At 40.3% G+C, this 25619-nt stretch overlaps 1 protein-coding gene across 1 annotated transcript in view; it reads left to right on the top strand.

Moving 5' to 3' along the window:
- LOC119773099 (neural-cadherin-like) overlaps window positions 1–25619 on the top strand; it is a 348848-nt gene that overhangs the window by 243836 nt on the left and 79393 nt on the right. The window contains exons 13-16 of the mRNA XM_038269917.1: window positions 2605–2854; window positions 14255–14382; window positions 14506–14692; window positions 23210–23353. Coding sequence (XP_038125845.1) covers window positions 2605–2854; window positions 14255–14382; window positions 14506–14692; window positions 23210–23353 — 709 coding nt within the window. The remainder of the gene's footprint in view (window positions 1–2604; window positions 2855–14254; window positions 14383–14505; window positions 14693–23209; window positions 23354–25619) is intronic.

A 25619-nucleotide genomic window follows, 5' to 3' on the forward strand; every position in this document is an offset into this window, starting at 1 on the left:
AATATAACTTCATTTAATTCTTAATAGGACTGAATGGGAATGTGGCCTAAATTACTTCATCCATTTAAATATTTGTGCTTATAAATTGGACCTGCTTGTTTGGTAAACGTCCCTTATGTAACATTTTCTTTTCCACTGATGATTGTAAATGAAGAGACTTGATTTGCATTTCGGCAGTTTTTATTTTGCTTTCAAACCTGGTAATTAATCTTTTGGATGAAAAGCAGCATAGAGCTGCAGATCATGGCCGACCAAAGCCTCCATTTGGCCTGAGCAAAAACTGATCCTTTTTCAATTGTATTAATTGCTGTAATCATCAGATAATCATTCACACACCTATAAACTCATTATATTCTCATTGCAGTTCTGGTGGGGCTGTTTACTGTCTCCTAATTTCACTGCATCATCTTCTTCTTCTGAAAGTAATTACCTGCACTAGCTTAGTTTATTTCCAGTTTCCAATTTCAATTAAATTCAGTTTAATTCTATAGCACCAATTCACAACATATGTCATCTCTAGGCAATTTACAGTTCACCAGATCATTCAGTCAAATTGATTCAAAGTTTTCGATCTAAGGAAAACCAGTTGATTGCATTGACTCATTGACTTGAAGGCAATCCCTCACACCAAGCATGCTTGTAGCAACAGTGGAGAGGAAAAACTCCCTTTTAACAGGAAGAAACCTCCAGCAGAACCAGGCTCAGTGTGAGCGGCCATCTGCTGAGGCAGACTGGGGTTCAAGGAGACAGAAGCAAAATTTCAGTGTGCATTGATAAATACAATAATAGAGTAAAAGGTAAAAATTAGACATAATTAAATCAAATGCAGGACTTTTCCATGTGACTCTGTTTTTCCTCAGTGTTCTTTAAAGGAAAAGTCCGGTCAGAGAGGAATATTCAGTGGATCATTATTCATACCTAAAACTAATACGTTTAAGGTGATTTAATGAACTTAATTTTCGTTCCATTCACTGAGACTGGGAGCGGCCATTTTTGCCTAAATATAGTAACATGTCACTCCTGCCATCTTCCGGCAGTGACGTCACGGTGCGGTAAGCCTAGCGCCATTCTCCCCGCTTTACAAGCAAAATCAATGGGAACTACTAGACACATCTGCAATCAACAACAATTATTGAAGATTTCCAGAGGACTTCACCATTGAAATTCACCAGAGCTATAGTGAAACTGACAATGCCCATGTGCATGGCATGTTGGATGTTGGAATAAAGTGAAAAAACAATTAGTTATTTCACCTTTCTGATTCCTGATCCTCCACGGACGGGTTCGTCTTTGGATTGCCAACTTGAAGAGGGAGGATTTGCCATCAAACTTCTGGCCAGAGGAAAAAAAAAACGTAATATATAGCCAACATTTGGAAGAAGAATGTTTTCAAGATGACTTGGATAATAGCACGTTGTGACAAACACCAGATACAGCACTGTGACTTGATCAACAGCCGATACTGCACCGTGACGTCACAAACAGGTAGGTGGCAGTAGTGTTCTTTGACAAACATGGATGCCTCCAGTAAAGCACATTGCTTTTTGTGTCTGTGCTTCTGTCTCTTTGAACTTCAGTCAGCCTCAGCAGATGGCCGCTCACACTGAACCTGGTTCTGCTGGAGGTTTCTTCTTGTTAAAAGGGAGTTTTTCCTCTCCACTGTTGCTACAAAAATGCTTAGTGTGAGGGATTATATTTAAGTCAATGAATCGATGCAGTCAGCTGGTTTTACTTAGATAGAAAACTTTGAATCGATTTGATTGTTTGATCTGGTGAATTGTAAAGTGCATTGAAATGACATGTGCTGTGAATTGGCGCTATATAAATAAACTGAATTGAATTGAAAAAAATGAAAGTTACTCTTAATTCAAAACACGTATCATTTATTAAACAGTATGTAATAATTTCATATTTCAATTACTTTCAGAAGTTTGAATTCTGAATATGAGCTTTTCCTTTAAAACCTCAATGCGACTGTTTTCAGATATTTAGTGATCATTTTATTGTGCAGTCACATTTTGAAGGCGTTACTAACAGAGTTAGCTGAAACGAGTCAGAACCAATCAGATGGATGTGGCAGGAAAAGTTGTTTTCAAAAAGAGACGCTCTAAAGCCGTAACTCTAAGGATACTTTCTGCTCATCATCATTAAAAAGTTGGCAGCAGGCTTGACTGTTCTGGCTACAGTAAAGTCCTGTTGCATTATGGGTAATTGTGGTACAGGCCTAAACCCCTGCCTCCATGTAAGTCAGGTTGGCAGGCCAGGATATAAAACCTGAGCTTCCCAGTGTTTCTGTTTTTTGTTTATTATTTGGACCCTGCCGTCCAGCTCTGACATAGAAGATCTCAGGGAGCTGTTTATAAATCTGGGCCACCCAGTGACCTTTGGGGACCTTAGTAGGACCTGAGTGCGATACCGCTGCAGACTGCAGTTGTAGACTTACAATCATGTCAGCATCTGGAGACCTCTGTCCTCACAGACTGACATGAAAAAAGGATAACCTTGATATTTAGGATCAGGGATTAAAACATGTCAATCTGTTCATTCCTGATGGTTTTTCTGAGCTGCTTTCTACCCCCTTTCCTTGTGTATTGGTTCCTACAGAAGATCAAAGCCACGTCTCCTCTGGGAGATCCACGGGTCACCTATAACCTGGAGGATGGGATGGTCCCAGAGACTAACATGCCTGTTCGCTTCTACCTGACTCCCAATCGCGAGGATGGCTCCGCCTCCATCTTGGTTGCCGAACCGCTTGACTATGAAACCACCAGGAACTTTATTCTGCGGGTTCGGGCCCAGAATGTGGCGGCCGTACCATTAGCTGCCTTCACCACCGTCTATGTCAACGTCACAGGTAGGTCTTCACCAAACCTTCCCGTTTTTTCGTGCAAGGTGTGATTAAATCACCTGCTCTCACCGACACATTCAGCAACAGGCACAGGATCCAGTGGCAGCTGGTTGTGTTTTCTCCTGGGGGGGGCTATAAATTCAAAATAGATGTATACCAAAAACCAATCAAAGGTATACAAAGTTAGCACACCAGTATATTTATATGAGTGCCAACAACGACAACAAAAAAACATTATAAAACACTTTATTTTTTTTTTTTTTTTCCCACGTTTATTTATGTTTTTACATGTGGCACAATGTACAGATGGAGCAACAGTTATACAGTTAGTAAAGTACCTTTAGCATACAAACATAATTGGGCTAGAACAAACCCAAATAAACCCACATACAAACACACACTCAATACACAAAAAAAAAAAAAAAGAATAGATAAAGAAATAAGCAAATGATCAAATCAAAGCAAGCACAAAGAAATACTGGGGACAGATATATATATATTAAAAAAAATAAATAAAATAAGTTGGTAGAAGTAAAAAGGTCCACAGTGTTAAAATTATGTAAATGTTTTCCCTCAGTCCGTACATACGAAAAAAAAAAATAAATAAAAAAAATAAAAAAAAAATAAAAAAATAAAAAAAAAATAAAAATAAAAAATAAAAAAGAGAAAAGAAAAACTTCTCAGGTGCCAGGAGACCCCACTGTTGATAAATCAGACAGACTTAACTCAAAGGAGAAGACAAAAGAAAAAATAGATGACAATAATAAACATCAGCTACATACATGCAACTTTATCAGTCTGGAATATTAGGGAAATCAATCTTCCTAAGGGCTTTTAACAAGGGACTCCACAAACCCAAAAATCTTGCGGAGGAGCCTCTTAAGGTAAAACGGATCTTCTCAAGTTTAATAAAATACAATGTGTCTCGAAGCCAGTGGATGTATGATGGGGGTTGAGGCGACTTCCATTTCATTATAATCACTCTCCGAGCCAGAAAGGTCAGGAAAGCCAAGGAGGACCTCTGAAGAGAGGACAAGATGGGCTGTGGAGGTGCAACCCCAAACAACGCAATCAGGGGACAAAGCTCAAATTTTACACCAAAAACATCCGATAGAATAACAAAAACTTTAGACCAATAATTAGAGAGCTGAGGACAGAGCCAGATGGTGTGGATCAAATTGGCTGGGGAATGTTGGCATCTATCACAGGCTGGAGTAACGCTGGGGTAGAACTTGGCTAGACGTGCTTTAGTATAATAAGTGCGATACACAAGTTTGCACTGAATTAGATTATGTCTGGCACAAATAGAGGACTTGTGTACCAATGACAAGATAAGTGTCCAGAGATCCTCTGAAATGTCCCGTCCAAGATCTTCCTCCCAAAGTGATCTAAGGGAGTTCAGGGTGTGTGGACGCAAAAGCGTAATTTGATTGTAAATAAGAGAAATGGCCCCCTTCAGTTTGACAATAGGTTTCAGAAAAGTGTCTAAAGGAGAATCCCCGGGAAGGTTGGGAAAATTTGAATAAGTAGAACGGACAAAACTGCGCGCTTGTAAATATCTAAAAAACTGACATCGCGGGATATCAAATTTCTCGGAGATTTGTTGGAATGAGGCGAAAGTATTATCAATATACAGATCGTAAAAGGTTGAAATTCCTTTTCTCCGCCATGACAAGAAAGTATCATCTGCGAGGGACGGCGGGAAGGTATGATTCAGGGCTATAGGGGCATAGACAGAAAGAGATTGCAGACCAAAATGCCGCCTAAATTGCCTCCACAGTCTTAAGGATGCGTCAACTATTTTATTGGAGGTATAAAGATTAGTTGAAGATTGCAATGGTGAATGTAGTAAGGCTGCCAAGGACACAGGTTTTACAGAATTTGCCTCTATATTAAGCCAAGCTGGAGAGGAAGGGCTATCTGACCGGAGCCAGTATCTAAAAAGTCTAATGTTTGAAGCCCAATAGTAATATCTAAAGTTTGGCAAGGCCATCCCCCCAAGCTTTTTAGGTCTTTGTAAGATTTCAGTGCGTATACGAGAGGCCTTCCCATTCCAAAGAAATTTAATAATTATACTATTAAGTTTATTGAAAAAGGACCGTGAAAGAAAAATAGGTATGCACTGAAATAGGTAGGAAAAACGTGGGAGGATGTTCATTTTGATTGAATTAACCCGAGCAACCAAAGAGAGGCCAAGCATTGACCAACGATCAAAATCTTCCTTAACACGCAATAATAAGGGGGAGAAGTTAGCTTTAAAAAGATCCTTATATTTAGATGTAATCTGGATTCCTAAATAGGTAAAACTCTGATCTATTACCTTAAAAGGTAATGTACGCAGTGGGTAGTTCTTAGCCAAAACATTAACTGGGAATAATTCGCTTTTGCTGAGATTTAATTTATAGCCTGACAGATTCCCAAATTTGACAAGTGTGGCAAGTATAGCAGGAATAGATGTACTCAAATTTGAAATATACAGGAGAAGATCATCAGCATATAAAGAGACCTTTGTTCCAATACCATTTCTCTTAATACCTATGATACTTGCATTACATCTAAGCGCAATTGCAAGGGGTTCAATTGCCAAAGCAAATAGTAAGGGACTCAGCGGGCAGCCCTGGCGCGTAGAGCGATTGAGGCGAAAGTAGTCAGACTGACTATTATTTGTCCTAATTGATGCATGAGGGTCAGAATAAAGTAATTTAATCCAAGACAGAAACTTTCTTCCGAAACCAAATTTCTCAATCGAGTAGAATAAATATGGCCACTCAACTCTGTCAAAGGCCTTTTCGGCATCCATAGATATCACAACTTCTTCGGTACTAACGGAGGGTTGACTATATATTACATTAAAGAGTTGTCTTATGTTAGAAAAGGAATTCCTATTTTGTACAAAGCCAGTCTGATCTATCCCAACCACCGTGGGTAACACTTTTTCCAGTCTTAATGCTAATGTTTTCGCTAGCAACTTAAAGTCAACATTAAGTAGACTTATTGGGCGGTAGGAAGAACAAAGTAGAGGGTCTTTATGTTTTTTCACAAGTAAAGTAATAACTGCCTGATTAAGAGTCTGAGGTAGACACCCAGAGGCCAAAGATTCATTGTATACATTTAAGAGTAATGGGGAGAGCTTATCCCAAAATATTTTATAAAACTCACAGGGGTATCCGTCAGGGCCTGGGCACTTGCCCCCCTGCAGGGCCCTAACTGCTTCAGTGAGTTCAGAGATGGCAATAGGCTTCTCAAGACCGTCAGCTACATCCTGATTAATGGTAGGGACTTTCAACTCATTAAAAAAGTTTTCAAAATCAGTTATAGAAGGAGTACATTCTGAGGTGTATAATGAACTATAAAAGTCTTTAAAGGTTAAATTTATTTCGGATGGGTCAGACGTCAAGCCTTGGGCTGTTTGGATCTGAGCGATGTGACGAGAGGCTGACACCCATTGGATTTGGTGAGCTAAAAGTTTACCAGCTTTATCTCCATGTTCGTAAAACTGGGCACCCGACAGAATTAGCAGTTCAGTAGTATGTTTTGTCATGAGCACATCTAACTCAGCTTGCAACACAAGACGATCCTTGTACAAAGAGGGTGAGGGTGATATCGCATACAAGTTGTCAATTTGGGAAATATGGCGTGTTAAAGTAGTAATTCTCTCTTTTTGTAACTTATTTTCATACTTTACGTAGGAGATAATCTCCCCTCTGATGAAGGCTTTAAGTGTCTCCCAGAGTAGTGAGGCAGAAACCCCAGGTCTTCTATTAGTTTCTAAAAAAAAATCTATCTGTTGTGTCACAAAAGATACAAATTTTTCGTTTGATAGCAAACGGGTGCTCAGCCTCCATGGTGGCCGCTCAACGGGGCGAGAGTCAAATCTGATGTTTATAGAAACAGGAGCGTGGTCCGATAAAACAATAGCATCATATTTGCACCCATTGAGAGAGGGCAGCAATCTATTATCAGTCAAAAAAAAATCAATACGTGTAAAAGTGTGGTGGACTGAGGAAAAAAACGAGTAAACCTTTTGGGAAGGGTGAAGAGAACGCCAAGCATCGCAGACATTAAATTCAGACATAAAGGAGTTAATAATTTTAGATGAGCGTGAGGGCGCGGTTATATTTGTTGATGAGCGATCCAGCTGGGAGTCAAGCCAGCAGTTAAAATCACCTCCCAATATTAAGTGATAGGTGGACATATTGGGGAGTGTCTGGAAAACATGTTTAAAAAAGTTTTCGTTGTCATAATTGGGCGCATATATATTAGCCAATGCCACCGGGACATTGTAAATGGTGCCAGTGACCATAATGTATCTACCAGAAGAGTCAGAAATGGTTTGAGAGTGCACAAAAGGGACAGATTTATGGATAAGAATAGCCACTCCTCTAGATTTAGAGTTAAAAGAGGAATGATAAACTTGATCGACCCAGCTACGCCTCAGCCTCACGTGGTCCATGTTCTTAAGGTGTGTCTCTTGAAGGAAAGCTATTTGTGCCCCCAATCGCTGCATGTGATGAAGTACCTTACTGCGTTTTACCGGATTGTTAAGTCCCCTGCAGTTGAAGCTGGTGAAACGGATCTCTCGTCCCACCCCTGTAGCCGATGACAATTGAGGATCAGTCATAAATTAGAATAAAACAAGAGAGTAAACATGAGTCGCCCCGGTCACCTGAGAAAAGAGAGACAGAGTAACACAAAAAACAAACAAAAAATAATAAAAAAAAAATAAAAAAAAAACAAACAAAAAAAACAAAGTAGTGTACCTCCCCCTGCAATCCAACCCCCCACCCCCACCCCACCTCCTTAAACCGACCCCATCTATTTCTCAAATAGATTTAATGTCCAAAATATAAACTATATCCACAGTGTATCCCAAGTACTTAAAAGGCACTATTGAGAACAGAAATGTATTATGCAACAGTCTTATTGCACTGGTTATTACAGTTCTTCAACAAAAATGTGAAACCATCCTTGGGTAGAGGCACCCCCGAATTAAACTGTGCTCGGAGGAACCACAGCTTTAATATTTTTACCAACAAAGTCTGCAGCGAGGGTTGGGTCTTCAAACTTGTGAACTTGCCCATTGGGAAGGGTGATCCGTAAGACTGCAGGGAAAAGTAGCCCAAACTTGATTCCAGGGCAAGAATGGAGCTCCTTCTTTACTTTCGCGAACATAGCGCGTTTCTTAGCAACTGAGGCAGAATAATCCGGGAAAATTAACACCCGTTTTCCTTCATAGAGTAAGGGAGATGATTCACGAGCCCTCCGTAGAATCTCATTCCGCTCTTGGAACAGGTTGACACGGACAACAAACGGCCGCGGTGGGTCCCCCTCTGCCGGCTTGGCCCGCAATGTACGATGAGCCCGGTCAAGGGTAGGCTTAGCCTCAAGGCCTAGCAGAGCCTGAAGCAACGTTGATATGAATTTTGTCGGCTGTTGACCTTCGGATCCCTCTGGTATACCCACGAGACGAATGTTATTTAGTCTGGAGCGACCTTCCAAGTCTTCACATTTCTTGGACAGCGTGTCCACCAACGCATTCAAGGAGCTAACCGAAGCTTCCATGGTAGCTAGCCTCCCGTCTTGATCATTAGCAGCCCGCTCCAGATCGTGAATAGCAGTCCCAAACGAAACAATTTTAGCTTCTAGTGGCGTCACAGCGGCTGAGATCTCCCTCTTAACGACATTCGAAACAATGTTCTCAAACCTGTTAATGAGATCAGTCCGTGAGTCGTTCAGCATCTCCTGCATCTTGGCTAGCAGCATGCTATCAGCTTGTGGTTCAGCAGGAGCTTCGTGGTCAACCTTGTTGCGGCCAGTCTTGTCGTTTTTTCCCATGTTTAACTGCTGTACTTACAGGTTGCACAACCGATGTGCTTTCTCGTTCACTAGTAGTTCAGTTTGTTCAAAAAGAGTGTAAAGAGGTGCAAAAATGTTCATTAAACACATATCCCGTCAGAGCACCAGCAAAACACGTCCTACATGGTCGGTTCCCTGGCTCCGCCATAAAACACTTTATAAAAACAAACCATAATTCATGCTGGTGACTTACTGTCACCTTAGGTCGCTGCTTAGCTGCACCCTAAGCTCTCCTATACCTTTGTATTGTGGAGGAGCTGCTGCGCATGTACAACTTTTAACGAGATTCAGTGGGTAAATTTTTGCGTCCTAGGGGGGAAATATTGAATGATGCATTACTAGTTATTAAAGATTACATTTTTTATCTTGCACATCTACACATATATATATATATATATATATATATATATATATATATATATATATATTTCGAAATATTTTTCATTTTAATTTAATTTTATTTAATTTAAAGATAAATACATTTTTTTCAATTCAATTCAATTCAGTTTATTTATATAGCGCCAAATTCACAACACATGTCATCTCAAGGCACTTTACAGTTCAACCAGATTTTTATGTCTCAATCAGGGTCATTGGATGATTGGTTATTACCTGGCCACCCTTATAAAAATTTTATGGCTACGCCTCTGAGCCTGATTCCATCTAAGCTCCAGTTATTAACACTGCATCATTTTACCAGAGAAATGCTGTATCTGATCTGCTCTTTATTATAGGGATAAATCAGTTATCGTTTTCCATGATCTAAGCCTTAAATGGTAAGTTTGGATTTTTTAATGAGGAGCTTTGACATAATTGATGACCTGCTTCTTTTGCCTGGAGCAGAAGATGATGTTATGTGAATCCTGGACGTGATGAAGAGTAGATAGATATGATTATATGTTGCTGGAGTCTCTGAAAACCTCAAGACATTTTTTTCCAAACACAAATTCACAGTACATTTCAAACCAAACAGAGGCTAGTGAATTCTAACGACCAAATCCCCAGACCACATATGAGTAGAGTGGTGTGTGCAGTTCAGTGCAGTGAGGAATGCTCTTATCTTTACATTGGGGAAACCAAACAACCTCTCCACAGACGCATGGCCCAACATAGAATAGCGACCTCCTCGGGACAAGAATCAGTGGTACATCTACACCTTATGGATAAAGGACATTCTTTTGAGGACCAGAATGTTCACATTTTGGACAAAGAAAATAGGTGGCTTGAGAGGAAGCCATAAATGTTAAGAAAGGAAAACCAACCTTAAACAGAGGAGGATGACTCAGAATTTAAAGATGATTCCTTCCCGCTATATTAAATCCCCCACCCCCTTACAAGGGTAACAGAACCCCTCGCCCATTCAGCCAGGCCAACATTTCCCTCTAAAGACCACCCTTTCAGAGACATAGACAGGTATCAAGGATTACAGGCCAGCAAAAGAAGCCAAACGACCAGTGTTGTGCCTGAACGCATTCATTGAACGAAAGTTCATGAACTCGTTCATATTTTGGGCGAACGTGAACTGAACGTACTGTATTACTGCCTGATGAACGTTATTGTGAACTCGTTCATTCTGGTGTCTGTGAACGGCACGCTCTCTCAGTTTAACTTCGTTAAATAGGTTGCCAGATTTCTATAAAGCCCTCCAGGCGAAATCCCGGCTAAATCACACCATGAACAAGCCTTAATATGTAGCGGGAAAAACACCCAATCTGGCAACACCAGCTACCAGTGTCGTAGCCTACAGCCGCGTGCGTCATCAAAACAAAATGCAGCGTGGAAGCCACAGCAGCATGGAGACGACTGTGGAGGCAACAAAGCAGCAGTATGATCACTTAAAACAGGTTTATGACCAGGTGGTCGGTGAGAATGATGGCAACTATCTTACATTGCTCAGCAAACTTTGCCGCCGGCTTTCAGCAGAGATGGCAAAAGTACTCACTTTCCGTACTTGAGTAAAAGTACAGATACTTGTGTTAAAAAATACTCTGGCAAAAGTGGAAGTACTGATTAAACTTCTTTACTCAAGTAAAAGTAACAAATTACAGGCTTGTAAATTTACTTAAAGTATAAAAGTAAAAGTAGAAACCACTGTTTTCATGCCGTTGCCTACATTTTAAATGGATGTCTGCCAATAGGACTAGATCTCCGTTGTGTTCATTTTCAATCATCTCGTCGTCCATACTACTATGCTAACGCCACCGCCACCAAGCTGCAATGATTCGCCGCGAATCTGAATACCACCAAATCTGTCGATTCATCTTGTAGTGGTGCGTCAAATGCAACGTAGATTCCCATCCAATTAGATTGAATTTGGTATTGATGACTTGAAAAATAATAACGGTAACTCCACTGAAATGATTCAAAACTAAAGTAACGAGCCAATTTTTTTAAATGTAAGGAGTAGAAAGTACAGATATTTGTGTAAAAATGTAAGGAGTAGAAGTAAAAAGTCACCATAAAAATAAGTAGTAAAGTAAAGTAAAAATATCAGAAAAATCTACTTGAGTACAGTAACGAAGTATTTGTACTTCGTTACTTCCCATCTCTGGCTTTCAGTACAAAAATCCGCACTTCAGTAACCTTAAATTCCTACCTCAGCCTGGTCCCTCAGTTTGTGTTAGTAAAATGTTCTTGAAGGTTTAACTATTCATGTAACTTGTTTGTTAAACCTGCCTGGTATAATTTTCCAGGATTCCAGGATTCCTTTTTAGTATATTCTGAAATGGAATTTCAAATGGAAAAAATTATTAAAATTTAAAAACCATTTGCACCTTAAAGACTACTTTCCTGTTTTTATTTTAATAATTCCTCATAAAAAGGACCATTCAAGCAGCAAATTTTTCCTGATGTTTTTGAGAATATAGTAGGGGTGAAAGCTGCAGCTGCTACTAGTGTGAAGGGAAATGCTGTCCCCTCAATGCTAATGTAAACCCTGGTTGGATAAGGATTCAAACTGGATATGAAGATGAAATCTGATGCACAGTTTCAGTGTTACAACTGATAAAATAATTGCTGTCTGTGGTTCTACAGTAGGCTATGGTGTAATTGAGCAATATATGAAAAAAAAAGAACTATGAACTAGTTCATTTTTTGGAACTGTGAACTTAGTTCAACATTTTGAATTATGAACTATGAACTGCACTAGTTCATTTTAAAATGTGTGAACTGAAATTTGAACTAGTTCACATAGAAAGAGAACTTTCCCAACACTGCCAACGACCCCCAATCCTAAGGGGTGGACCCGTTCGTCTGTTTCAATTTGCATGTTTTCTGAAAAAAAGCAAGATTTTGTTGGGCTACTGTATAAAGCCTGGAACTCCACACTAATTTTTGACATTTTGAATTGAAAAAGCTTCCTGGATGGGAAGAGAAATGTCTTCAAACTTGGAAAGAAAATATAGTTTATCACTGTGGGGCACAGACACATATCATTTTAACCTTATGCAGGGGGAATCTTAAATTGACGTACGAGTTGCAGCAGATCTGAGAGGATTATAACCACAACCATCTGAGCATCTCAGCGCTCTTCATCTTATGCTCTAAGAGAGCTCCATGGACAGTGGTGCTCAATCTCCATTTCCTGAGTGCATATTGGTTCATTTATTCTCATCTTTATCGTTTGGTCTTTAAAATATCTAGTAAATCTGAATGAAGTCTGGTGTCTTAATGTTCATCCTAACTCCATAACTCCTGTAGATCGCCCTTAGCCTTCCTGTGTTCCTCTACAGCCAACACACATTCACATACCGGTCCTGTCACATCTGTGCTTTATCCAGTAAGAAATAATTAACTCTCACAGACTCCTTCTTCCCTTACTGTCCCTCTTCTAACTTCTATTTCTCTCTTAACCCTCCCCCTCGCCTTTAACTGTCTTAATAAGAAAGCTCTTAGACTTCTCCAGAGGCAGTTATTCTGGGGAGAGGAGGGAGGTGTGTAATGGATTTAAGACCCAATTTTTTATTCAAAGATTAAGACATTTCCTCAAAAGACACGGGAGGAAAAGCGGCTGTGAAGCAGCAGTGGATTTAAAGTGTGGCACTTTTCAGAACAACCTTTAATGCTTTGGGACATAAATCAGCTTTGTTAAAATTTGACTTTTACTGCTTGAGAAAATCTCCTCTCTTGTTCCAAGCATCTTATTTGTCTCATATAACTCAGGTTTTAGATTAATGCTCTGACTTCTATTACTTAAAACAAAGGACGCTGTAGGTACCAGATCTGATTGGGGCCACGCCCCATCTTAGGATGCCAATATATGGCAACTCCACTCGGACAAACTGTATTGCAACCGTTTCCTAAGAATAAAATCTCTTTTGGAGTCTTGACATATTATTACCAATATTTGCTAATATTTTACATTTTATTGACGATCTAAAGTAGCCAAAAGTAGAAAACAATAATTATAAGTCTTGAAGGAAAGTACTGCGTTCTAAGATTGCGCTCTGCCATTTAACAAGTTGACACAAAAAGTCTCAGCTTATTTTTATTCTTTTTATTAAGATCTGAAGGCAGAGGAGGACAAATGGGATGATTTGATAAATGACTTACGTCGAGATTTTAGACAAATAAACAGTTGTTCTAGTTGTAGAAAACAAACGGTTGTTGTTGACACAAACCTTACTTGTGTGCGGAGGGCCCTAGTAGAACTGGTACCTACACTGACTGTGGGTAATTTTTTTTTAAACTATCTAGCCAAAAAAAAACAAGACCATGGACATACATTTAAGGAGCGAAGCCTTGAAAATTTTATTTTACATTTATTTTCTCTTTTAATATTGACCATATCAGTGATTATGGGTCAGAATTCCCCTTAAAGTGGTCATAAAATGATTCTATAGGGTATTGGGTGCTGGTCCTTAAGGTCTCTGAATAGGGTGTGTAACATTGGTTGGGCTGAAAATGGCATATTTGCTGTTCTACGAGCCCTAATGCAAGTCTGGTTATAAGCCCTAGAATGAAATGGTATGATCATGAATATTTAGATGAGCTGTACGCTGATTGGTTGGTTTACAACGAGCAAAGCTCCTGAGCAAAGATGCATCATAGATTTTGAAAGCTGTCTTCGGTAAAATTCTTAGAACAAATAAACAGCTGAGCATCAACCTTTGCAGAGATTTTCAGATAGACAAAAATAATCCCTGCCTGTCGAGTTTTTAAATCCTTGGGAGGACTGTGAAATTTTTCCCCTTTCTCCATGCAGCCTGGAACACTGCATTTACAATAGTGAACCAGTGGGCTGGTCCGTGTGTCAATTTCGGGCTTGACAAAAGTACAAGCCAGAACCAAATAAGGCAACATTTCCGAATTGACGTCAATTCGGTGCTTTGTTTGGATTCGCCCGTTTTATGGTAGAAGATTTGCAGAGAAAGGAGGTGTCCATGGGGTTTGAACTTTTCTGTACGTCCATTTCACCCACTGAACAATCGTTATTCATCTATGAAAATGTAAATTCGGTTTTGCATTCTATGACCTATTTAAAGAGGTCTTAACTCTTAGGTCGTACCGACTTTAACAAGAATGTATCTATTTCTTCTTTCTACCCTTTAGATGTTAATGACAATGTGCCATTCTTCACCTCGTCAATCTATGAGGCCTCGGTGACTGAAGGAGCAGAGTCAGGAACATTGGTTTTCCAGGTATCAGCCAATGATATGGACCTGGGCCTAAATGGGAAGGTAAACCTCGTCACAGTCTGCCATTAAACAACACTTCACTGTTGAACCTCCGAATCAACTGAAGGTGTAGAAATGGGTACCTTATAAGCTTAAGCCTGTCTTTCTCCACCTTTCTCCTTTTAGATTTCTTACTCGCTGCTGGAGGACCGCAGCGGGGATCATCAGTTCTTCAGGATCGACTCAGAGCTTGGCTTCATCTACTCGCAGGCTGTGTTTGATAGAGAAACTAAAAGCTCATATCTTTTGGAGGTTCAGTCTGTGGATGGCTGGGAGTCAGCGCGGCCTGGAAAACATGGACAACCCAACTCTGGTAACTTCAACATACATTTCAAAGCTCAGAACGACCATCAGGCTGCTATACTGGATGTTTCCAAAGGGTTGGCTGTCAGTGTTGGTGACCCGAGATACACATTGTTAATTGGTGCTGAATGGTCCGACAGAATTACAGAGTTAGGATGGATGGATGGATGGATGGATGGATGGATGGATGGATGGATGGATGGATGGATGGATGGATGGATGGATGGATGGATGGATGGATGGATGGATGGACGGACGGATGGACGGACGGATGGACGGACGGACGGATGGATGGACTGTCTACTCTGCAGGGTTCCTTCTGTTTGAGTTCCACTTCATAACAGAAGCTTGAGATCATAAGATCAAATTTCACTACATTTCATCACATTTTTCCATGTCTGCTTCATCTCAACCCTTTTTACTCAGCAAAAAAGGCTGTCTGCCTCCCTCGGTGTCACAGCTCAGATCCTTCTCTTTCCCGTCCCTCTTTCTTGTTTACTCACCAGTGCAATCCCTGCATAGAAAAGAACTTAAGAAAAAAGATGGAGAAACAAACAGCTGCTCAGTCAGATGGGTGCATACCTAAAGGGGACATAGAAAAAAAGAGAGAAACAGACCATATTATTTTATTGTTTCTCTAGACAAAGGGGAGACTGCGGATTGACATAGAGCAGTTAGTACACAAAAAATGTAAGGGCTGAATTTGAATGATGAATGGTCTGTGGGGGTGAAGAGATAGCTGAGCCAAAAGGCAAAGCTCTCGATTTACTGGTCGATCTACATTCCTAGTCTCATCTATGGTCATGAGCTTTGGGTCATGACGGAAAGAAAGAGATCCCGGATACAGGCAGCTGAAATGAATTTTCTCCGTAGTGTGTCTGGGCTCTCCCTTAGAGATAGGGTGAGGAGCTCCGTCATCCAAGGAGGACTCAGAGTAGAGCCGCTGCTCCTCCACATCGAGAGGAGCCAGTTGAGATGGCCTGGTTAGGATGCCTCCTGGAAATCTCCCTGGTGAGGTGTTCCAGGCACGTCCCACCAGGACCAGGGGGAGACCCAGGACACGCTGGAGGGACTATGTTTCCTGGCTGGCCTGGGAGCAGCTTGGGATTCCCCCGGAGGCTCTGGTCCAAGTGGCTGGGGAGAGGGATGTCTGGAACTCCCTACTGAAGCTGCTACCCCCACGACTTGACGCTGGATAAGCGGAAGAAGATGATGGATGGATGGATGGATGGATGGATGGATGGATGGATGGATGGATGGATGGATGGATGGATGGATGGATGGATGGATGGATGGATGGATGGATGGATGGATGGATGGATGGATGGATGGATGGATGGATGCATGCATGCATGCATGCATGCATGCATGCCTATGAGAGCTGGGACCAAAAACTGGTGCAGGAAAAATGTATCATTCATTACCAAAGACCTGATTTACAGCATCTAACCAATATAAAAAATCCCTTAAAACATTTGGGCTCCACATTATAAACATTGAGGGTTCTTGATCAGATGGTTTATCTTTGTCAGGGATCTGATCTAGAGAGGGAGGTGGTGGTATTAGCGTAGTTAGCCTTCCAGTTAGATTTCGCATCAATGACTCATAATACTAACTTAAATAGTATCTATGCAATATTTTTATACATTTTGTTCATATTTATTAAAGGACAAGTCTAGTCAGCAAGGAATAATCAGTGGATCATTATCTAAACCTAAAACTAATATGTTTGTGGAGATTTAATGAGTTTAGCGTTAATCAGTAAAAAAAAACAACAAAAAAAAAATACTAGACACATCTGCAATCAACAACAATTATTGAAGATTTCCAGAGGACTTCACCATTGAAATTCACCAGAGTTATAGTGAAACTGACAATGCCCATGTGCATGGCAGCTGGATGTTGGAATACATCGGGTAAAAGTGGGAAAAAATTTGTTATTTCACCTTTCTGATTCCTGATCCTCCACGGATGGGTTCGTCGTTGGATTGCCACCTTGAAGAGGGAGGATTTGCCAGAGAAAAAAAAAACACGTAATATGTAGCCAACATTTGGAAGAAGAATGTTTTCAAGATGACTTGGATAATAGCGCGTTGTGACAAACACCAGATGCAGCACTGGGACTTGATCAACAGCCGATACTGCACCATGATGGTAGCTGGCAGTAGTGTTCTGTGACAAACATGGATGCCTCCAGTAAAGCACATTCAAATAAAAATTACTCTTAGTTAAAACACTTATCATTTATTGAACAGTTTGTAATAATTTAATGTTTAAAGTACTTTCAGAATTTTGAATTCTGAATATGACCGGACTTTTACCTTTAATTATTGGTCTTTGCACAATCTGAATGTTTGTGTGCACAAGTGTGGGACCTAAAAAAACAAAAAAGAAAACAAATTAAAAAGATTATTAAACAGTTTTTTGAACACAGGAGGCCTCTTCAGACTCCAGGTATAGACATGCTGAAAGGATGTACAAAGAGCTCCTTTATGCTCACAGCATGGATCTCATACCTCTCTCATCAGAGTAAGCAGTTGCCAAAGGTCAAGTCTCTCTAGAACTTTAATGATGCTGCAGAGCTCTAGTCAGTCAGTGCATGAGTTATTGTAGCTTGTGCTCAGAAATACACATATTTAAAACATTGATTATGAACTAATCAGACAAACTGGACTAGTTTGCATTAATAGAAGGCATGACTGAAGGTAACAAGGCAAGACAAATTCAATTAAATTCAATTCAGTTTATTTATATAGCGCAAATTCACAACACATGTAATCTCAAGTCACTTTACAGTTCATCAGATCAGTCAGATTCAAAGTTTTCTATCTAAGGAAATCCAGTTGATTGCATCAAGGAGTCAGAAGCAGAGATACAAAAAGCAGCTGTAAAAGGCGGCCCCGTCCAGGAAACACACAGCCAGGCAGACGAGCTCCGAGCCAGCTCCCATGTCAGAGGATGAAGAGAGCACATCCAGTTAGTCACAGTCAGAGAAACAGGGCTACACTGGAAAACAGGCCGATCTCCAACAGCTATAAACAAAGGTGTTGATGGCAGCAGCACATCTGATATTTCTCTCCAGGATGGAGTCAAAGCCAAAGAGGAACAGACCAGATGAAGCTACTCTGAGAAAAAGCAGAGAGAGCAGAACGTTAGAGATTGAACTAACAGATTCTGCAGAGTGGGAGAATAGAGATATCACCTTCAGTGTTAGCATGGATGTTAAAATCTCCCACTATGATGACCCTGTCAGTATGCAATACTAAATCAGAAAGGAATTCATCTAAAAAAATTCAGAGTAAGGACCGGGTGGATCATACAAAGCTACAAAAAGAAGATTTTCTTGCTTTGCAATTTGGATAAGGGAATTTAAATGTTAAATGTTCAAAAGAGTTGTAAGTATTGAATGCCTTTGGAGTAATCAGTAAATCAGACTGGAAGATTGTTGCTACTCCTCCTCCTAACCAAGAACTTCAGGGTATGTGAAAATTTAAATAGCTAGAAGGAGTTCCCTTGTTTATGCTTACATAAACCTGTTGCTGCAGCCAGGTTTCTGTAAGGCACTAACTTAAAGACTTTTAGAGGTAAGAGATCTTATGTTAAACAGACCACATTTAATTGTTTTAACTTTGTTAGAGTTAGAGTTATTTTGATTTTAATTAGATTATTGTGATTTACTCCATTGGGAATCATTGCTAATTTATTAGACTTTGGTCGTGGGCAAGACACTGTCTGGATGGAGAAAAGAGTAGGTAACAGTAGAGAAGCTGCAGGCATGTGTGTTAAACTACAACTCTGCTTCCTGGTCTGCACCATGGGAGGTTATGGTGTTGAAGGGCTAATAAATTTGGCCAGATTCACTAAATTTAATGGTGAACACACTTCAGTTACTGGAGGAATTCGGAGGACCAATCCTGCCATAATTAAAATATATACATAAATAAATGAAGGATTTCATAATATAAAATTGATGGAAAAAGTAGCTAACAATATGAATGTGTATGCCATTAAAACGTGACAAAATAATAAAAATAAGATATTTCTTCAACAATTGATCAATTAGTCATCTAAAAATATATATTTTAACTTCCACTTTTATTTTTTACTTTTATTTTTGCATTTACGCTGAGTTATTTTTAACCCGCTTATTTTCTGTCATACATTTTCTTGAAGTGTTTGTTTTATTGTTCTGTATTTCCACTCCAACCTTCTTTAACGTTTCATATTCATTCACACCAACATTTTTAGATGTTTTTAATTTTGATTCAGTATGAAACAAAAATATTTCAGAATGAAAATTATAAAATATTGTATTTTTATTAGTTTTTCACTTTAAATTGCACACAAATTTATATTAGTAGCTACTTTTTTAATCTATTTTTTATTATAAAGTCCTTCATTTATTTCTGTATGTTTTCTTGATTATGGCACAATTGGTCCTCTATAAATCACTGGATTCTACAGCATAAATACAATAAAAACCTAAAAGGCAGGGGCACATTAAAGGTGGATTATTATTCTTCTGATCTTTATGCCACTGCACCGTTCTTTTCTTTTTCTCCAGATCTTCAGTACTTTGAATTGTCCTGCTGCTAAAATGGGGTGGGGGCGTCACATAGGGCTGCCCAAAGGGAGTGAAGGGTAATTGGGTTGGTTCAGTGGGGTTAGGACGCAGTTTTTGCCCTGATGGAGAGCTTCAAAATGTTTCACTGATGAAGAAGTCTCTTTCTGGGTCCTTTTTAATGGTTAATCCGGATCTCAGCAAGCTGCCGTTCTCCTTCATGTTGCCGTTGCTGTGTTCTCTCTGCCCCCTGCTTTGCATGTTAAAAACTGCTGGGATCTGTTTCACAGAATAAAACCTATTGGAAGTTGTCATCCTGGAGCATTGAAATAAAATCTGCTGTTTTTTGAAAAGATACTAGCAGTGAGAGTCAATGTTGATGTTTTTGAATGAGTTCTGTCATTTGTTGAGCATGGAGGTTTTCAGTTTTGTTCACGGACTGAATTAAATCCTTTTTAAAGGCTTTGGAGTTTTTTAATCCCCACATCAGGAGCTTCTGAATCTATGATGAGCTTCTAAGCTGTTTTATGCTGATCTGTGATCATCGGTATTTTCACTTAAATATCAGACAACACTTTATCAACGCAATGAAACACCTCTGTGGTTTATTTCTTGCAGTGGAATGATTTAATCTCATTTTTGGCTCCTTCAGCCACTGTGAGGCTTTGTGGTCTAGTGTGTGACTATCTCTGCAGACAAAGCTTTTAAAGGAAAAGTCCGGTCATATTCAGAATTCAAACTCCTGAAACTACTTTAAATATTACATTATTATTAGTGTTAATTTAGAGTAATTTTCATTTGAATGTGCTTTGCTGGAGGCATCCATGTTTGTCAAAGACCACTCCTGCCACCTACTGGTTTGTGACGTAACGGTGCGGTATCGGCTGTTGATCAAGTCCCAGTGCTGTATCTGGTGTTTGTCACAACGCGCTATTATCCAAGTCATCTTGAAAACATTCTTTTTCCAAATGTTGGCTACATATAACGTGTTTTTTCTCTGGCCAGAAGTTCGTTGGCAAATCCTCCCTCTTTAAGTTGGCAATCCAACGACGAACCCGTCCATGGAGGATCAGGAATGGGAAAGGAAACTAATTGTTTTTTTCACTTTTACCCCATTTATTTCAACATCCAACTGCCATGCACGTGGGCATTGTCAGTTTCACTATAGCTCTGGTGAATTTCAATAATGAAGTCCTCTGGAAATCTTCAATAATTGTTGTTGATTGCAGATGTGTCTAAGCCTGGGTGCCATTCCGAACTTAGTCCCGCCGACAACGTTTGAGGTCGGGAAGTTCGGTCTGGCATTGCTCAACAGTAGCGCGAGTATGCTAGCACAATATCTGGCGGGCCAATCAAATTGTCAGGGCGGGCTTTATACGATGATGGACAGATGATCAACAGTAACGTAATCAACCACGTGACCAAAGCGTGCTTGGGTGACAACAACAATGGCTGCCGCTGGAGAGTTGAGGTGAGTAGATTCTGCTATTAGGTCTGTTCTAGAAGATATAGACAGCAAATTAATTTTAAAAGAGGAACAGAGAAACGCGATCAAGGCTCATCTTCTTATTCTAGGCGTGCAACTGCACGCTTTGATTTTTGTTGACAACAACTATGCCTCGCTTAACATACATCACACACTCCGTTGCTCTTATTGGTTGTAGGTCTATCCAATTGAGTGCAGAGGCATTTTTTTTCCTGGTTCGTTCAAAACACGCCCCATAATCACAGCTCTATGGAGCAGTATCAGACTCATATTCTGACTAGAAGTGAGTAGGACTATGTCAGGCTAGATGTGTCTAGTAGTTCACTGGAAAGTGAAGGGAAAGATCCTGCGGTTAGTTCAGGCTCAGTGGGAAACTTGTGTCTGATTTGAGGAAGGGAATTTAAGATTGTGGACTCATGTTTCCAGAAAAAGGTGTCTGTTTTAGAATCCAGTTGGTGTGGGTTGTTTCAGTAAATGTCTTGTTCATTGGAGGGCAGACAGGGTATACCCAGATTGTGGTTTTTCCTTGGTGAATGGAGGAGCTGACTGCCAGTTAGATTTCCTGCGGTACTTGAATGGGTTATTGTGGAGATGAATTGCCAGCTCAGAGAGACGCCCAAACAATCCTTGGGGGAATAGTTGATCCAAACCACAAACTTGAATCCTCAGCTCAGTTTGGTGCTCAGAGCATCCTTCCGGGGGGAAAAGGTCCAAAACATCTAGTTTGCATGATGACTTCCTGCCGAGAGGCAAATACAAAAATAGCAAGGTTAAAACTCAGGTAGACAAATACTCAGTTTGACTCAGCAAAACTCAGCTTGGCTAGAGTACCCAAAACTGGCAAACACTCTGGCGTTGAGGTAGTGGCAGACAGCTTAAGAGTCCGCCGTTAATGAGGTAACCATCCGCAGGTGTGTGAAGAGGCCAACCAGAACAAGGCGCCACCTGGTGGTGGAGAGAATACAAACAAAAGCACAACCCACACAAACTGGATTCCTAACACCATTCAATTTTTCTTTCTATTACTGCTTCTAGGTAGGGCGGTCAGAAGCACTAATAAAGTCTCATGTTGAGCAAGTTGCATTTGGACGGCCTTTTTAGGCTCAGCAGTTTCAATGAAACATTAGAATAAAAAAACAAAGAAGCCTTCAGTGAGCAAGAACTGAAAGCATCTGATCAAACGTGCTTTTGTTTTCCTTAACGGTTTGGTTTCTAACTATATAGAGTACAATTATAATGCTGTTGATAAAATATTACCAGCAGTGTCTGAACCGATCACCGATCATTCTGTCTCTGGAACATTTGCAGTTAAATAAAAGGTTTCTATGATGGAGAAATGTCTCCTGGTATTACACTCTGTTGTCACACAGCATCACTTTCTTTTTAAGAGAGGGTTTTATTTTTAATGAATCACCATAGATTCTTTATATATCTCCACCATGGCATTTTTAACAGCATAAAAAAAAGTTAATTATTAAAAAGTGAAGGAAATCTGCTTTTTATCATAGTAGCTTCATCTGGTCTATTGCCGTTTGGCTGTGACTCCTTACTGGAGAGAAATATCTGCTCTGCTGCTGCCATCAACACCTTTGTTTATAGATTGTTTATATATGAAATTAAACAAAATAAAAATGAATGGCAGAAAAAGACAACTTGTTTAAAACAAATAGACACACAAAGTTTGGAAGTAAGCATCAGAAAGCATGTTTGATTTTTACAAATAATGAGTTGATATAACCTTTTGAAAGAAACATGTCAACCACTGGAACCTTCTGTGTTGGCTTTGCAGATCTTAACACACAAACATAGACAGGTGAGTTGTCATGTTTTCACAGGAGCAACGCTACTAAGATGGATTCAGCTGGCAAGAAGTGCTGCTACAGAGCGAGACTGTAGGCTTGGTTTGGGTGTTAGGTGTGAAAACATGCCTTGTTCACTTCCTGCATTTCTTTCCCTTCCCTGCCCACCTTCCTGAACACGTGCAAAGCTCCGGCAGCACAGCCTGCTTTGTTGGAGCTCTGAGGCTAAATTCATTTACTATTTTTTCCATGAACTGTGCACCAATTGCTACTCCCTGGTGTGAATAACTAAACCATCTTTGCGTGTTTTGAAGCAGATATCAGAGAAAGTGTAGTGTCTTGGTTTGCACAGATCCAGTTTCTCTATGAAGCTCACTTTAGATGTGAAAAGGTTGGATTTTATGGTGAGACAGTCGAAAACAATGCAGAGAATTTCCTAGAAATGCTAAAAAGTGTTGTTCAGTAATGACTTTGGGGATTTACGGGGCTGTTTTTGCATGAGGCACTGTCAGCCTTCCTGTCTGTGCTCTGGTAGTGTTGTGTTGATGCACACGACTGAAGTGACTAAAAGATGCTCCAGGAGAAAAAAAAAACAGATGTTCATGTTAATGTTGACAGAATAGGAGCAACCTCTGGTTTTAATTGCCTTTTTCCTCCTTCTCTCTCTTTTTAAATTTTCAGACACAGCATATGTTCGAGTTTTCATCAGCGACGTGAACGATAACAAGCCTGTGTTCGCACAGCCTTCTTATGAAGTCGATGTGGATGAGGACGCTGACGTGGGCTTTGCTATTCTCACAGTCAGTGCCAATGATGGGGACGAAGGTAGGTGGAAGGAAAAAAAAAGAAGGACTCTATGTGGTGGATATGTGTGCGCTGACATTCGTTGATATGCAGGCAGAATAGAAATCTAGGCGTGAATGTGGGGCCAGTGCTAGAAATGCAGAATCAAACACATTTACACAAGAGCACTGCCAGACTGCTTCATTCTTCCCTCACTTTAGGAAGAGAAAAATCCTCTTTTAACTCTGCTGCTTTTGTCTGACGCCCACTTTCTTGGAAGGAGGCTCAATAAAACAGGCTAAGGAGCTGAGAAAATCCCAATAATATGCAAGGCTGAATCAGCCATCATGACAGAAGCTGTTTGATGCAGCATTTCAATGGAAGCCTGGAGAACAAAGTCTGATAAATATTGATGAATATTCTTCTTCACTAAGGTCAGTTATAACTTAGGGTTAGCGTGTTTTTAAATGGTGGAGGACGTCCTTGGAGTCCAAACCCAGCTTTCATCTTCTTTCTTCAACTTGTTATTGCGGCAAGGCGGTAACAATCAGACAACCAGATGAGCATACCCTGTCAGATCAGCATACACATTGTCAATACCCATTTATCCTTTTAGTTTTGTACGAATTTTTTTTTTTTGTATATGACTAAAGGGATACACGCCTGTCGAGGTAGTTTAAAGTGTACTTTTTGTACAAAACTTGCACATGCGTATTGACTATGTGTATGCTGGTCTGACAGAACACCGCTTCTGCTCTGACTTTAAGGCCTAGTGGACACTTCCAACTGGTTCTATTAAAGGTATTGTCAAGTACTTTTTGAAAGAAACTTAAAAAAAAATATGCGGAGAGTATGCACGAGTCCATTTCTCCTCGTGCACGCCCTGTTTAAAATGTGCTGTTCTCATAGCTCATACAAGCTCACTGTGTCCACATACAGCGGGGACTATATGTTGGACTTTATAGCAAACTTAGTTAACTGACTGTTCGCACAGATAATAACTGCTTTTATCTCCGTTGGTCACTTAACTCCTACTCCCCTGCGTGGTGCCTGCGCCATCTTTGTTATCAGTCGGCGCTGTTGGGTAGCGGTAGCCTATGGCAACATTGGGCCACTGTATCGCCAAATCCTAGAATGCTTTGCATAGAGAGATCTCCTCGCAATCTGCCTCTTCTGAGGCCTTTCTCTTCTTCTCATACACTTTGTAGACACTTTTTCTCTTACAACTCTCGGCCATTTTCAAAGAACCGCGGTGAGAAGGTTGAGCTTCAATGACTGTCTAAAACCGTAGCTCACCACAGATATGTGGCTGAAAGTGAGCATGCACAAAAAAGAGAGCTAATGGGGCGAGTATGTAGGACGGCCTCACGTAAACATGTCACCCGAATGGTTGACAATCAGGACCACTTATTTTGATGATCCATCAGGAAATAAAAGATCGTACTCTATGCCTTTAAGTGTGCAGAATGCAGATGATAAATAAGCCCATAGTTATTGAGCCACTTTAGTGAGCCGCTTCCCTCTGAGAATATTTCTCAATCAGTTACTACAGCTTGTTTTTATACTATTATTTTAAACACCCCCTTTAATCTGGAAACAAGACAATGTTTAACAATAATGTATATGAAATGTTATCCATTTTAATTCCACGCAGATTACTGTGGGGCTCAACAATTTTCCATTACGCTTATCCTAGCTTGTTTTGCGAGGGGTGCTGGGTCTCCAGCTGTCTATGGCGAGAGGCGGGGTCCACTCTGGACAGGTTGCCAGTCCATCGAAGGGCATCACAGAGACACACAGGGCAAACAACCATTCACACACCTAAGGAGAATTAAGAGAAGCCAATTAACCTACAGTAGCAGCCATTCCAAACACGACCCTTCCCAGTCAAACGCCAGCCGAATGGCAACCCACTTCCCTGCAACTCCCAGCAAAATTCCCTCCTACTTCTAGCCACTGTCCTACTCCTTGGCGTGCACATTTTTTTACTCTGACTTCACCCTTTGACTGAAATACAGGGTCCAAGACCAGGAGATGACGCTTCTTTTTAGATCTTAATGTCCACAAATCATGACAGAAAGAATATTTTAATACAAATGTTGATGTTTAAAAAGGAATTGTAGGGGACCAGCTACTGTAACAGTCATGCTTTTGGACTATAGGAGGAAGCTGGAGTACCTGGAAAGAACATGCAAATCAATGCATAAAGGTTCGGAATCAAACCCAGAACCTTCTTGATGCAAGGCAGCATTCCTACCCACAAAGTTTGGGAACCTTGGCTTTTAAGGAGAGTTTAAAAAGTAATGTT

This window comes from Cyprinodon tularosa, unplaced genomic scaffold (genome assembly GCF_016077235.1).
Source record: "Cyprinodon tularosa strain WSP-4 unplaced genomic scaffold, ASM1607723v1 ctg741, whole genome shotgun sequence".
In the NCBI taxonomy this organism is placed as follows: domain Eukaryota; kingdom Metazoa; phylum Chordata; class Actinopteri; order Cyprinodontiformes; family Cyprinodontidae; genus Cyprinodon; species Cyprinodon tularosa.